The sequence below is a fragment of the Antechinus flavipes genome, chromosome 6, assembly GCF_016432865.1.
Source record: "Antechinus flavipes isolate AdamAnt ecotype Samford, QLD, Australia chromosome 6, AdamAnt_v2, whole genome shotgun sequence".
In the NCBI taxonomy this organism is placed as follows: Eukaryota; Metazoa; Chordata; class Mammalia; order Dasyuromorphia; family Dasyuridae; genus Antechinus; species Antechinus flavipes.
Window position 1 is genome coordinate 185,589,791 of NC_067403.1, and position 15,721 is coordinate 185,605,511.

The following is a 15,721-nucleotide window of genomic DNA, read 5'->3' on the forward strand; positions in this document are numbered from 1 at the left end:
ATGTTAAATTTTTAAAATTAAGTTTGGGTTTGGTTCATAGAAAGTCCTGAATATCTGTAAATTCATTGAATGTCTATTTTTGCTGGCAGAAGGCCAGACAAGCCATCTCACAATGGATGGGCTCCATACATTTGGCACACAGTAGGTGCTTAATTATTGCTGATTTAATTCAGTTCAACAGCTCTTATTAAATTTCTTCCCTGCACAGAAGAGATGCTTGGGATATAGTAGGTGCTTAATCAATGATTGATGATTGATTCAATTCTGTGGCTTTTAATAAATTTCTTCCCTGCACAGAAGGGATGCTTGGGATATAGTAGGTGCTTAATAAATGATTGCTGATGGATTGGGTTCTGTGGCTCCTAAGTTTGTTCCTTTGTAGAGCACTCAAACCCACACTGAAGGAGCAGCGCAATTAAGATTGGCCACCGAGTGGAAGGGTGTAAGCCGCCGGCACAAAGGATACCAATGGATACCCTAGCATGATGGAGATGTGGGGAAGGCACTCCAAGCAGGCCCTCTGGTTCCCCACTAGGGCTAACTGCTTTTTTGGCACATCTGCCAAAGATTGAGGGGTTGGGGTTGGAGTTTGCATTTATACCAACCCACATCACACTTCCTAGAAATTTAAGCAGGCTTTCAAGAAATGTTGATTGGGACTTTGTGGAATCATATTTCTGACCCATAGTCTTAGACTACTTCAGTAGTGCCTTTCTCCTTGTTTCCAAATCTTGTGGAGTTTTAAAAAAATATTCCACTGTTTGCATTTTAATGCAAATGAGACCATTGTGGAAAAGATTATATTTGAGCTATGGATAGAGGTCCCATGCTGTATCTCAAAACATGCTGTGCAATAAGAGTGAACAAAATGGCAAGAAAGGTGCTTTCCATCTTGGTGATTGTGACCGAATTGGAGAAGATTGAGTCCAGATTGACTGGAAAGGGGATTTCACGTAGGGCCTTCCCCACGTGTCCATCATGCCAGGTATCCATTAGACACTCTGCTGGTGGCTGGCTCACCGCCCTCCACTCGGTGGTCAGTCTTTTAATCGAGCATCTCCTTCAGTGTGGGTTTGAGTGTTCTACACAGGAAGAAACTTAAAGAGTCATTGAACTGAATCAATCAATCAGTGCACATTTTTTTTAAAATTTTTATTTAATAATTACTTTATATTGACAGAATCCATGTCAGGGTAATTTTTTTTACAACATTATCCCTTGCACTTCAGTGCACATTTATTAAGCACCTAATGTATACCCAGCCCTGTGGCCTGAAGCCGGAAGAATGACGTAATCCCTTCTTGCGCAAGACCAGGAAGGCCTTGTTAAGGGTCAGTTCTGTGTAGCAAAGAGTATACCTGGCTGGTTGGTCATCAGATAAAAACTCTTAACCTCAGTCACATTCAACGAGGCTGAGATGACATGAGACAGAAATGAGAGGTTGTTCCTGGGTCTCTCAGGTGGTGACTTTGCGACTTCTTGTTAGGTTAGATGCTCACTCACCAACCAGTGGAACTTCCTGGAGAAACCTAATCCATCTCTTCCCAAGCTAAGGACCTTTTGGGTGGGGACATAGAGACCAGAGAACTCCTGCCTTCAGGACACTGACCTAGGATGCAGCCCTATGGCCTCACTGACTTATGGTGTTGTTTCACTTTAAAAAAATTATTTATTTTTGACATTTATTTTTATAAGATTTTGATTTCCACTTTTTCTCCCTTTTTCTCCCCAAGATGGCAATCAATCTGATAGAGGTCATACATGTATAATCATATTAAATGTATTTCCCCATTAGTCATGTTCATTATTTTTAAAGAGACATAAAAAGGAATGAATTGAGAGAAGAAAGATAAAAGTGCATACGAGGAAGCAATTCTGAGATGTCATTTTAAACTTTTATTTCATGATACCACATTTAGAATGCACGAGTTCTGTCGACACGATGCTAGGGTTTGACATGGAGATCTAACTAACATCAATCTTTCCATAAAAAGTGTTTGATAGAGGTAAATATTGCTAGCACATAGAGATGCATTGTAATCAGCAGGAGACTAATTTTTCTGAAGTTTCTGGCAAGATTTTGCTTATTCACATAGTAGTATTATATGGCAGTCTTACACACAGACGGGCATTCATCGACTTCCTTGGGATAGGAAAGGACATCGAGCTGCTTTTCCTGGTGCTAACTACTCCTCCTTGGGGCGGAGGGAGAGGGATCAGGCTCTGCTGCTATGAGCCACACTTGTGGAAAACCAGGCTTTCTCCCAGGCCTTGGGCAGAGCAGCAGTTACTTACACAGTCATTTCCCACCAAGTGCTAACCTTAGGAACAATTTACTCTAGGTTAAGCTGGACCTAGAGGTACTAACCTCATATGGAATAGCAGGAGGTCTTCATTTACTTCCTCAACCTTCAGCCAAATCCTCAAACTGTATTTTAAAAGTACAAGTGGAACCAAAGCCGGGTGATACTTAACTTTCAGACCTAGGCCACTGTAGGGAACAGCAAGCTGGGCCTCGGGGAGCTAGCCGAAGTCAGCACACCAGCCACGGTGCTGCCATCTTGAAAATGCTCCCAGGCGCTTTTGATGATCTCGCCCCTGTCAACATCATTCTCAGTTGTCTCCTAGCTGGGGAATGTGGCCTGCTACCTTTTGTGGTCTTCCTTTTTAATGTTGCTGGAAAGGCGGCCAGTAACCTCAGGACTATCCAGGCCTGACATTAAGGCCTGGCCCATCTGAAGGCGGCCTGCAGAGGACTGGTCAGCAGGTATGATTTTGTCTTTAGGACAACTCATGGAGGTCCCCGTCATGTGGACTGGTAGAAAAAGAAATCACCCTGATGAAATCTTGTAAAAATTTAACTGTAAGTTAAAGTGAAATTCATGGCCAAAATGTAAAATTGTCATTTTAGATTTTCACTTATAAAATATCACAAAATCTGAAGGGCTAATCATCTCAGCATTAGGCCAGTATCTCACAGGAACTTTGTTCTTTTTTTTCCCCCCTGAGGCAGTTGGAGTTAAGTGACTTGCCCAGGCTCACACAGCTAGGACGTGTTAAGGTCCTTCTGACTTCAGGGCTGGTGCTCTATCCACTGTGCCACCTAGCTGCCCTTAGTGGAGTTTTTTTTAATACAATAATCAGACTTCCAGTAATCAATCAAAAAGCATCAATTCTTTGCTTGAAAGCTAATTTTCATTGTTTCTAAATGAGATCTACTTTTCTGTCCTTTAAAGACAGATTGTTTTAAGAAGAATGAATTCTACATTTAGATTTTTAATGCTTACTTAAAAACAACCTTGCTGTGGAAAGTGCCTTTAATGTGGTCCTTTTTCAAGAAAGAATAAATTATTACCAATAAATACGATACAGACATTCTTTCCAACCAAACTGTATTAATCTAGGCTAACTCTCACCTGAATAGAAACGAGCTATTCTCATGCAATACAAGACAGAAGGACAACCTGCCCCCAGGGGCGGGCACATGCTGCAGAGGCCCTGACCACTACAAGGGCCGTTCTCTGAAGAGCTAGGATACCTGGCAGACAGGTGGGGGGGGGAGCAGCATGAGGGTTTCCTGTGATTCTCACAATGACTCCCATTCATGCAGCCCTCTGAAAGTCCAAAGTGCATCACAGCTCCTGGCGCGAGGCTGTATCAGGAAAGAACGAGGCTGGGACAATGTAGACCATGACCCTTGTTCATGCAGAGCTGGGCCCAAGGACATGCACTAGTCACCGAGATGGGTGAGCGCCCTTCCCTAAGATCCAAAACATGTGTCTTCCCCCATCACACTATTCCGCGAGGCACCTGCTGTTTTCACTGATGGGAAAGTCTCCCACAAATAAATAAATAATGAATGAATGAACACAAAGGACACGTCTTTAACATGTTCCTCAGTCGATCCCTTAGACTTTATAAGCCTTAAGAAGGGAATGGGAAGAAGTGCACAGAGAACGAGTCAGTGAATCACACAGCTGGTAGGCTGGGGATCTCCAACTCAAATGGACGTGAATTGATGACAAACAGAATACGTTGTTTTTGCAGTTTTTCATCTTTCCTTATCTCAGCATCTCCTGGTGGTGAAGCGGTTTCTGCAGGCTCTGAAAGGTCTGTCCGGGTCACTCAGATGGCACAATCATCCTTTAAGCCACCCCTGGGAAGTACCTGACCAAAAGGAGAATTGCATCATGAATATCAGATTGTATTTATTTGTTTCATTTTATTTTTTCTCTCTCGTTCTTTTTTGCTGAGGTGATTGGGGTTAAGTGACTTGCCCAGGGTCACAGTGTCCAAGGCTGCCCTCCTGCCTCCAGGATTGGTGCTCTATCCACTGCACCACCCAGCTACCCCATTTGTTAAGGTGAGAGAAGAACTGGGTACAGGAAATCAGAAGGCCCCTCTGGAGGCCAATGGGCGCCCAAGGAGGGACTGATGATGGCCCCGCACATTTACCCAGCACCTCGGGGTCTATAGGGCCCCTCACCTATGCACCTCAGGGACAGGCCCTTGTTAGTGAACACGGGATTCAAAGCCAGGGGTCCTGCCTCGTCTCCAGGCTCTCTGACTCTCTGACCTTTAGCTGTCTCAACCTCATCTCCAACAAGTGACATTCCTGCTCCAGTGAGGGACGAGTCACCAGCCCTCAGCCTGGCTCTTCTTGGCCACGTCCTGGGGACCAGCTCTCCACCCCAGGACACACGAGGAAGGCCGGCCGTCCTCGCTGCCCACCTCTGCTCCCCTACTTCTCTATCCTGGGCTACACATCTCAGAACACACAACCACTCCTGACAAGCCCCTGAATGTAGCCACAAGAGTAAATGCCAGACTACCCCATAAAAGCGCCCTTATCCCCACAGGAAATAAGGGCCAAGGGGGCTGAATTTCTCTGGGCCAGACCTGCCTGGCCTTTTCTTTAGCATGGCGTGCTATGGCCACTCCTTCACCTGAAGGCTGTCTGGGGAGCAGCAGGAGGTCTCTGCTGAGGATTCCATTACCTCCCTTCTGAGGCTCCCTTCCCTACCTGACAAGCTCAGGCTCTACCAGACAAACCCTGTTTGGTCCTTGGGTCGGTGTCCTAGTGGCCTCCTGAAACACCAGAGTGGCTTGAATGCCTGGCTTGCGTCTACCAGGGCCTCTTGGTTGGTCTTGGCCATTGTTAATAATCACAATGGGCCACAGCCCAGGATGACCTAAGGGATAAGAGTGGAGGGGAGCCCTCCTGTTTGTTCTGCCAGAAAGTCTATCACTGTAATAACAATCATGAGCAAGTGGCTGAGACTAAGATGGGCGAGTGAGGCAGTAGAAAGACTAAGTTAGACCTGAGTTTAAATCCTAGGGTATGTAGGCAGTATGATCTTGGGTAGCTAGCTACTCTCAGCCTTAGTGTTCTCCCTGTAACATGGAGGCAATAATACCTGCCTTTTATGGCCTGGTGAGGGTCCAACCCAGCAATGTTGGGGGAATCCTTTGTCAACTAAAACATGCTCTAGAAATGTTTGGAGTTTCTGGCCTGTAAATCTTCCTAGACAACATGAAGATAAGAAACCCAGCATGAGAAGCAAACAATAGAGCTGGATTCATGTCTACTCACAAATGGAGCACAAACCCAGAGGGAATGGGGCCAGAGGCACCAGAACCACTGGTTACCCTGATCATCAGTGATCAGGAAGCTCAGTTTCCTCATCTGTAAAGTGAAGGGTGTGGACATGGTGGTCCCTGAAATTCCTCCTAGCTCCAAGGCTAGGATTATTTGATTGCATATACCAGGGAGGGCAAGCAAGGAAAAAAAAGAAATCAATGATGTTCCTTATATTGTCCTTACTCCTTCAGGAAATCGGACTCATGGAGTTTTGAAAGCTTTTCTTTTAACAAGAGTTGAAGAAAACATGCTTTCCTCATTTGCACACTCATTTGATCAGACTGGCTCTTCACAAAGCACTGTGATTAATTGGGTCTTAGCCAATGTTGCATTTTAAATGATTGGGACCCTGACAGACCAGCATTTAGACCAATATCTCTTAGTTGCAGAGACACCCTGCCAACAGAATCTCAGCATTTTAAACCCCCAAAGTGGGGCACTTATCCCACTCCAGAGATGTCCCTGCTTTTTACTTGTGCCAAGCTTCAAAAGCCATTGCTGTTCCCTGCACACTCAGAGGTGACCAGCTCTATAGTGCTGAGCCTTCTCTGCATTCTGCAGGGTGGGATGCTCTCAGACAGCAGGCCCCCGAGGTACTGCTGGGTCCGGTGCCTGCCCGTGGCCTCCGCTGAGACCATGGCCACTTCCTCATGGAGACAGCGGGATGAATCCGCCTTAGACCGAAGGGCAGAACACGGGAGGCAGCGTCGGTCCTGCCATGCTGTCAGTCGGCCTGTCCATGAGCACCCACAAGTGAACCTACCTATCTGCTGTGGAGTTCTTTCTTCAGGCAGGATTTGAAAGTGGGATACCTCTGAAGCGTTTTGTAGCCCTGGGGACAAGGCGATAGAGAAGGGAGCCGGAGGCAGACAGTCCAGGCAAGAGGTCCGAGAACACGAGTATGAAAAAGACAAAGCAAAGAGGGTCACTGGGGAAGGGGCAGAGGCTCTGGCTGGGGAGCCAAGTTCCCTCCCACCCCAAAACTGCCTTTATAAGCCATACTCCTCCCCCAACACTCAGCGTGAAATGACAAAACCATCAATACTATCATTCTTCCGGCTCCACTTCTAATTGCCGCTTCTGTCAATGAATGACTCTAGCTTGGTTACTTCATTAAGCCTTCCTCTGCATCTGTATTGTTGGCACCCTGAGAAAGGTGTCTATTTTTGGGGTATCCTCTCCTTGTCTCCTGCTCCAAAGCCATCCCTGAGACCCACATCCCGGGGAAGGATAGGGGAGAGAGAAAGAGATGGGAAAAAAAAAAGGTGAGAGATAGAAGGAAAGGGACAGAAAAATGGGAGAGACAGAGAAAAGAAAGGAGGGAAAAAAGGGAGAGACAAAGAGATGGGGATAAGAAGGGGGAAGGGAGGAGGGAAAGAGAGAAAGATGGAAAGAGAGAATGAGGGGGGGAGGTGGTGGAAGAGGGGACATTCTTTCTTGTTCCGATGACCAGTTGATGACTTGGTGGAGTGAGAGACCGACTGCACCTGTCATGCGACACCATGGGATAGGAATTATCTGACAGGGATACAGAGAAGGGGAGTGATCTTCAGCAGCAGCAGCAGTAGCAAACATTCAGGGGAGACCTTTGGACCAAAGCCACACACTGTACTTGTTTCTAGGGCCCCGAGTTGGCTGCTTCTCATCAGCTCCCTGACCTCTCCACTCCCCCAACGTGAATCCCCCAAGGCATCTCTCCAGGTGGCGGCACAGACCCGCCTTTGCCAAGAAGGCCTTTGGTGGCTCCCACTAGCGTCTGGGATGTCTTCTCGGGTGGGCGGCTCCTCCCCAGGGAGGCTTTGTCTCCTTACCCGGAATCCTCTCTGCAGCCGGTCTTTCATAATGCCGATGAATTCTTTGTAACTCAGCTGGTCATCTTTGTCCACATCAAAAATCTTGAAGATGGTGCTCACCAGATGGGGCGAGAGCTTCAGGCCAGTTGCCACATAGACAGCACGCTTGAATTCATCTAGGTGAAGGGAAAGATCAAGGCTAGTGGTCCTGCCTGTGATGGGGGAGCGCCCCCCCCTCCTCCTTCCACTCCTCAGTCAGACTGCCCACTCTTCATTCAGGGCACCACTGCCTGCCTGGGCCCTTCTGGCCCCTCAGGACCTCATGGCGTGTGTGTGTGTGTGTGTGTGTGTGTGTGTGTGTGTGTGTGTGTGTGACCTGTGCCTCTGGGGTCCTGTAGCCTGGGCAAGGCCGAAGTGCCAAAGATTGTGAAGATCCCGTCTCCTCTAGGCCATTCCAGTCTGGGAGACCCCTGGCAAGCAGGGGCGGGCACACCCCTGGCCCCTTTAGAGCTGAAGGAGGTTTGGGGAGGAACAGTCACATGCCCAGTGTCACAAGTAAACAGTCATAAGAGTGACTGGGGTGAGGAAAAACTGAGTTCAAGTTTAGCCTCAGACACTGATTAGCTGGGTGACCCTGAGCAAGTCATTTAGTCTCTGGATGCCTCAGTTTTCTTGTCTGTAAAGTGGGGAGGATGATATAGCACCTTCCTCTTTGGGTTGCTAGGAGGATCAAATGAGATAATATTTGTAAAGTACTTAGCACCGAGCCTGGCACACAGTAAGTGTCACATAAATGAAGGTCCTTTGGCTCTAAAAGCAGTGTTCTTTCAAAATGATGTGGGATTCATGGGCGCCAATAATAAAAATACCTAACGTTCATGTAGACTATGTGCCAGGCTCTGGGCTAAACATTTTACAAACAGGATTTCACTTGATCATGTGAATAAGGCCCCATCCCTAAAGCACCTTGTGGGGGTGGGGAGAGAACAGCAGACAGCACACCCATGGCTTGTTGTACTTAACTGTCTGCTGCCTGTTGTTTCCCTCAGTGGAATGTGAGCTCCTCAACAGAGGGGACTTTGCTTGGCACGCAGCAGGCACTTAATGTTTATTGATTGGCACAAGTAACTGTAATAAAAGGTACTTTCCATACTATAGAGGTAGCTCACACAAATGGCTTCAAGAATTCAGAGGAGCAAGAGATGACTCCTAGTTGAAGAAAATCAAGGAAGACTTCCTGAAGGAGAGAGTTGAGTTGCAAAAAGAAGAATGGATGAGTATGAGCACTTTAATGGAAAGGGTATGAGCAGTTTAATGGAAAGACTACTAGATTTGGAGTTAGCAGACCTGAAATAATGTCCATCTATCTATTTATCCGTGTATTTATCTATGTGTGCATGTATATGTATGTATGTATAAGTGTGAGCCTGCTGGCACTATACTGTGAACATTGATCCCCGCTCTCCTCCTGATTAACTGAGGTCTTCTCTGAGATCTTGACTAAATCTTGGGACTTATTTTTATCATCTGGAGTTGAACCGGATAATTTATCCTTTTTGTTCTAGATAATTGGATGGGAGAGGGGCCCTTCCAGGAGGAAGGCCCAGGGAGCAAGGAACACAGAGCACCCAGAGATTCCAAGGCTGGGCATATTCCCAAGGAGGTCAGAGAAAGGAAGGGAGGTCTCATTCTCCAGCCCTCATATTTAGGACAGGATTTTTCTGGGGTAACAAAGATCTGGAAACAAAGTGGGTGACCATACATTGAAGAATTGCTAACCAGAGTGCTACCTGCAAGTAATGTCAGTTAAAAGTAAATGGGAGAAATGACAAATATGAGGAATTCTGGAAAATACAGCAAGACTCATGTAACTGATACAGTGACTCAAGGCAGCAGAAGCAGGTCCACTGAATACCCAAAGACTATAAAATGGCATAAAGATCTCAAATATTATATGATTAACAGTGATGGAGCTGGGCTCCAGAGAAAGGATGATGAGAAAGTACTTCCCTCTTTTTGTTGAGAGGTGGGGACCTACTACCATGGAATGCTGCATGTGCTGGCAGCCATGTACAGTTAACGTGTCTGTGAGATGCTTCTTTTGGATTGTTTAAAAAAAACAACTCAGTTACCTGAGAAGGCCCACTGTGCTGTCTCTCAGTCCCCCAAGAAATATGTTTGGAAGTGAATGTAATGAGAAAAGAAAGGGGATCAATGATACTTTTAAAAAACAGTAATAAAGGAAAAGGAAGGTGAAAACAGGTAGGAAAAGGCTCTGGCCTCTGAAACATGTTTTCTTAAGGAACGAGGAAGATGTCCCCACACACTATGTGTTAGATTCTAGAAGTGTTCAGTTGAGGAAGGGCAACAGCATGACCAAGGATGGACTCTCTAAGGCTGACCTTTGGGGAGCTCTGCTGGATGGGGAGGCTTTCCTGAGCTCCCCTACACCAGGACCTTCTCCAACCACATCACCCTGCATTTCCTTGGTCTTTCTCTCTCCCCAAGGCATCTTCTGCTTGCTCCTACTTCACCAAAGTGTGAAAGCAAGGACATAATTTGATTTTTCAGTATAAAAATCTGTGCTATTTCTGCTTGGTTTCAACCTACCTTGCCCTATGGAGCGACTTGCAAAGTTGTACATGTTCAGTGCGATCGCAAAATCCTCCAAGTTGTTCAGAAACTGGAAAAAGGACCGGAATTCATCGAATGTGATGCCCTGTTAAAATGAATGCTGGTCACTGACTGCACTGCTGCAAGAAGGATGGCAAGCTTCACCTGGCAGACACATTCGTGGCTCCCATCAGTGCCACTGCCCTGGCAGCAGGGATAGATCCACATACAGCCTTGTGAACTTCCTTCATCATGGACATTAAAAGCAGATATTTTCAAGACAGAACGCTGTGAAACATTTGCTGTGTCTCATTCAAAATGAAATGGGAAGCTCTTTCTATATATTTCCATTAGTTTGTAGTGGTTGGAAATGTTTTCAGAAAATTTGAAACCAGCAAAGCTGTTTTTGAAATGGTGCAAAGAGATTCAATGAAAATTTAATGATTAATAATAATTTTTAAAATGTGTCATCAGTGTTGATATTTAACTTTGAAAAGAATGTGTTAGCTGTTAAGAAAGCATCATGTATGATGATTTCTTTTCTTAAAATTCATTTGAAAATTCTCACCAGTAGAAATAGTTTCGTATCACAGTTAATGCAAGATTAAAATCCTCCCCTGCACCTCCAAAGCCTTTGGCATTTGTCTGATTCATTGAACATCTAGAATGCCCAAGAGATAGTCCACAGTCATCTCAGACTCAACACACCTACCATGTTCCTTCAACTCACTCCCCTCTTCTGAACACTTATCCCTGTGGAAATCAGCCCTCTCAAATTGGGAGAAACTGAGAATAATAGGCCAAGTGACATGAATTCCAGAGTGTGATCCCTGACCCTGCATCTCCCTTCACAGAACCTGTAACAGCCTAACACATGGGGCAAGTTTCCATGGGAAAAGAAAAAAGGTATATGACCTTCCAAGGCTCATCAGCTTGGAAACATTGCACCAAGGGCTGCTTGCAATGGCTGCTTCCCTGCCACCTTCCTGTCCTTCTTTTGGTTTGTTTTGCACGGAATGCTGAAATATGAAAGGATTTGGAAGAAGGCATTGGGTAGAAGTGAGTTCAAACCGTGTTGTCACTGTCAAAAAGACAAATTGCTCTGGAATATAGGAAAGCCCAAGTTGTAGTCAAAGGATGAGGACACAGGCCTCCCATCACCTCAGCCTCAGGATATCTGGAGGCAGGCGCGAAGCCAGACTTAAACCAGATTTGTGGGCCGCTGCTGTCTCCAAACATGTCCCAGATGGCAAAGGAGAAGTGACAGCCAGGCAAGCTCTCCATGGGAAGTGTGTGGGGTGCTCTGGTGACCCGGAAGGTTTAAGGACAGTCTTGTGCTTTGTATGCTAGTGACTGAGGTGCGCCTCCAGGGGAGTGGCTTTCAAACCTCTCCCCTGTTGTGAGGGGGCCAGTCACAGAGTCCCCAAGACCCTCCCCAGTGATCAACAATACTGGAATTTTCTTCTTCAGACACTGCTCCTCCCCCAAGGGATTGTGGGCAGGAGGGAACACTGAGAGAGGTCAGCTCTTGCCTCTGGTAAGAAGTCGTTCCTATAGCTGTCCCCAAACCCTTGAGGGTAACTCAGCTAAGGGTGCAGCCCCAGCTGGAAGGCCTGGTGCACTAAGAGGAGCTGACTGAAAGCTGCTCTGGAGCATAACTTGCTCTGAGCAATGGGTGCTGGCCCCAGCTGGCCCACATGTTCCATTTGTATCACACCCATCACTGCCAGAACCTCAGGGGGGGGGGGGTGGCTCCCTGCTGCAGGTTGAGCCACTGGAACACCTGTTGATACCTGATGGGTCAGTGTTCAGTGGAAGCAAATGCTACCAATCAGGCCTTAATTTATTGTCTTCTTGATTGTGTAGACTAAGAAAATGGCAGAGCAAAGACTAATGATGTCAATTAAATTTAAAAACGTGCCCTGTACATATTCTTCTTTTCTTTTTTAAAGAAATTGACTTTTGTTATTTATTTACTTTTTTTGTTGTTTTTGTTTTGTTTTTGTTAGACAACTGGGGGGTAAGTGACTTGCCCTGGGTCACACAGCTAGTCTGAGGAACTCGGGTCCTCCTGACTCTAGGCCTGCTGTTCTGTCCACTGCACCATCAAACTGCCCTCCCCTTTACATTCTCATTTCTTTCAGAGAGCTGATTATTAAATACTGTGTGTTCAGCACACTCCTGCATATTGGAAAGGATGATCAAAAACATAAGGCAAAGCTCCGAACAAAGGAAGAAATCTTCTCTTAAAACACCATCTCCAAATGTATCCCCAGCAGGCTTCCCAGAGACACCGACTGCCTGCGGTGAGGACCGCACAGCACAAAGTCACTGTTGTTACTAATAGGATTTTGAATGATCAGAAATCAGGGATTTAAATCTCAATTGCACTGAGCCCTTTGGTTAACAGACCATTTGTTTTTTAACACCAAATTTATCCAGAAGATTCTTTCCGAGAAAGTAACATGGTCTCAGAAGGTGAACTGATTACTTTCTCAAGTGAAGCTTTTTTGGAGTCCAGGTGCCATTAAATAACAAAGATAGGTTAATTGGAATCCCTACAGCAGATGCAGGGGCTTGGACAAGTTAGCCCAACTTTCAAAGTGCTCAAGTGAATCCTACGTCATATCCGGTTCATCAGGGCAGTTCAACCCAAGACACCCTCTGCACTAAACACACTGCCTTGTTTTCCACTAGGAGAAAGCCCGATGGCCCTGAGGATGGACTGGACGAGGTCCCAGACTATCCCTGCTCTCTGATGAGTTGCCTATGCAGCCACTGGGACTGGACGGAGGAAGGAAGGCTGTCAGCAGGTTTTCAAGACCCTCACACTTCTCCAAACACAACTAGAAAGGGCAGATCCCACACATTTCCCCTTTGAAGGTGGCCCTAGTGACTCCCTCCTATTGGGCTGCACTCAGCCTTCAAGGTCTTCCTAGGGTTTCCTTGCTCTGAAACTTCTGATTCTGTTTAGTTTGTTACTCAACAAAGGGACCAGTCAGAGTCTGGTTTCCTATGGCCAGGCCCTGCCTTCTGAAAAATGCTTTTCAATCAGGACAAGACACCTCATCACCAATACGTCACCGGAATGAGCCTTTAATGGCAGAGATGCACAAAGTGGCCTGAAGAGACAGAAGCCAACAGAGACTGTTGTGGGAGAAGTACCATATATGCCAGAGCCCTGGCTCAGCGGAGGTCTGTGAGGAAAAAGGCTGGATGCAACAGGAGGATCTCTGGTGCCTTAAGAGGCTGTTTCTCCATGTACCTAATTAGGATGAAGGATGAGAACATCCTTCCATTTTTTCATTAGGTTATTTCACATTACTCTTCCCCCCCCAACCCAAAAGCATTTTAAGAGAAAGGTTAAACAAACAGCATTCCTTTAAGTGAGTGTGTGTGCAGACATGATGGGCGTCTGCAGGCATGCTGCATATACGTGTGTGCATGTGTTTATATGGATGTGTGTGCATTTACCTGTATGTATGTACGTGCTCTGTGGGTATGGGATTGCCTGGCTGCCAAGGCAGAATCAGAGACAGACTGTAGGGTGAGTTATTTCTAATAACAGGACAATCATAAAAAATACCTTTTCTTCCATTATATTGTAGCGAACGTTATCTAAAAACACAGCTGTGTTTTCTATGTTTGTATATCTCAACAGAATGTGAGCAAAGTCTTCTTCGCTGATAGTGTTCATGCCGTTGGAATAAGAAAGAAACTCAATTTCTAGAACTTCTGTTTGCAGGTTGTCCATAAATCTAGGAAACAAACAGAATGGGAAAAAAATGAGCAAATAGATTAAATAACCCTAATTACAAATAGCAAATCACTTGTTACCCTCTTATAAAGCAATACATTTGGAATCCTATGAAGACACACTAGTAGAGAAGAAATTTTTTTTTACTAGGTCTAGTAAAACATGTCTCTTTTTCTGGATTTTTGAAATGCACAAATTAGGGTCAAAAAAATCTTATTCATTATAACATTAGATAAAAATGAACAACTTATTGATTGTATCAAGCCACTGAAAGGCACGTGGTTTCTGAATACCTACAAAATGAAAAGATCTAGTTCTTGCTTTTTAAAAAATATATCATATATTTACCGAATAACTAAGAATATGTCTAATAACAGTTTAATTTGGCCAGTGTCTGTTCTGTTCATTGCCCTGCATTGGAGAGGCTACAGAAGCCCTGAAAAGTGGACTAGCAATGAAAAATCCAGCTTTTTTAATGGGCCTTTGGAAGACCTTATTGTGGCCAAAGTTACAAGGTGTAGGATAATGACAATGAAACTTCTATACACTCTTAAGGTTAATGTGGGGAATGGTAGGGGGAGGGAAGAGGGAGCATCTCAATTTAAGAAATCTAAAGAAAGATGATTTTAGCTAATAGTGCACTGAGGTTACAGGCACTGCTTAGAATGGAAAGTCCTGGAGGGGTTACAAGCTGAGCCATTAGAGGAACTTCAACCTTCATAAGATCATGGAGACACTGAAACACTTAAAGACAATATATGGTCAGAGCATGGGACTGCCGCTTTCCTTAGCCACTGGGGCCTGGTCCAAAGCTCATCTTCTTTCCTGCAGCACTCTGGTCTCTGCACCAGAGAACAACTTCCCTAAGAGGACCCAGATTTCACTAGCTTTCATTCTGCAGCTCCAGGAATGCCCTGGGGCAGTGGTCAGTGGCCAACAGCTTTGGAGAGTAGAGCATAGGGCAGGTTTTTTGTCCCTGTGATAGCCTTAAACATTGGAGGCTTGGAGAGACAAAGACAAAACCTAAACCATGGCAGTCCTCAAGGAGCTTACTTATATGAAAGACAGCAATCCATATTTAGGTATATAGAAATAAACATAGAAAGAATAAATACAAATACACATGAGGGGTTCTGGGAGAGAGGGCACCAGCAGTTGCAGGGATGGATCAGGAAGGGCTTCATGTACAAAGTGATGTTTACATTGGGTGTTTTGGAGGGGAGGAGAGAGGGCATTTCAAGCACAGGGGCATGAGTGATGAACAAAGACTGGCCATTTTCCCTGGCTCCCTGAGATGGGAGGCAGAGCAATGTACAGTGAGCTACAAAGAGAGATTGAGGCTACATTGTAAAGGCTTTAAATGTCAAAGAGAGGAATCATCATTGTGTTTTAAAAGCAATAGGGAAGCCCTGGAGTTTATGGGGTCAGATCTGTGTTTCGGCAGCCACCTGGAGGATGGACTGGAATGGGGAAAGGCTTGAGAGAAGGTAGCCAGTTAGGGACCTGGTGATTTTATCTCTGTGCTCCCTCTCAGATACTCCATTTTTCGCCTCCCCTTCAAACCAGGCTATTGTATTATCCAGCTGTGAAGTGATGAGATCACCTGATCTAAGGGGGGAGCAGCATGGACACAGAGGTATCTTATGGGGCAGAAAAGTTAGGATTTGGCAGCAGAAAGTCCACAATGGCATGGGGAAAGTGAGGAGTCAAGGATCTTGCTGAGATAGTGAACTGGGAAGATTGGAAGAACGACGGTGTCAACAGAAATGGGGAAGTTTGGTGGGGAAGAGGGTGTATTGGTGACAGTGGGAATGGATAAATCAGCAAAAGATGTTGAGGAGTGGTCAGAAAGATGGAAAAGAAAACGGGGACAGTACTGTCTCAATCTTTAGCTCTCTGCAACCTTTGACACAGTCA

The 15,721-nt window shown here is 45.6% G+C and overlaps 1 protein-coding gene across 1 annotated transcript in view; it reads right to left on the reverse strand.

The window, feature by feature from the left end:
• Positions 1-1,873: 1,873 nt before the first annotated feature.
• MICU3 (mitochondrial calcium uptake family member 3) overlaps positions 1,874-15,721 on the reverse strand; it is a 97,608-nt gene continuing 83,760 nt past the window's right edge. The window contains exons 11-15 of the mRNA XM_051966473.1: positions 13,634-13,805; positions 10,045-10,153; positions 7,453-7,610; positions 6,405-6,473; positions 1,874-4,167 (exon numbers count right to left, since the gene is read on the reverse strand). Of these exons, the coding sequence (XP_051822433.1) occupies positions 6,405-6,473; positions 7,453-7,610; positions 10,045-10,153; positions 13,634-13,805 (508 nt within the window). The 3' untranslated portion in view covers positions 1,874-4,167. The remainder of the gene's footprint in view (positions 4,168-6,404; positions 6,474-7,452; positions 7,611-10,044; positions 10,154-13,633; positions 13,806-15,721) is intronic.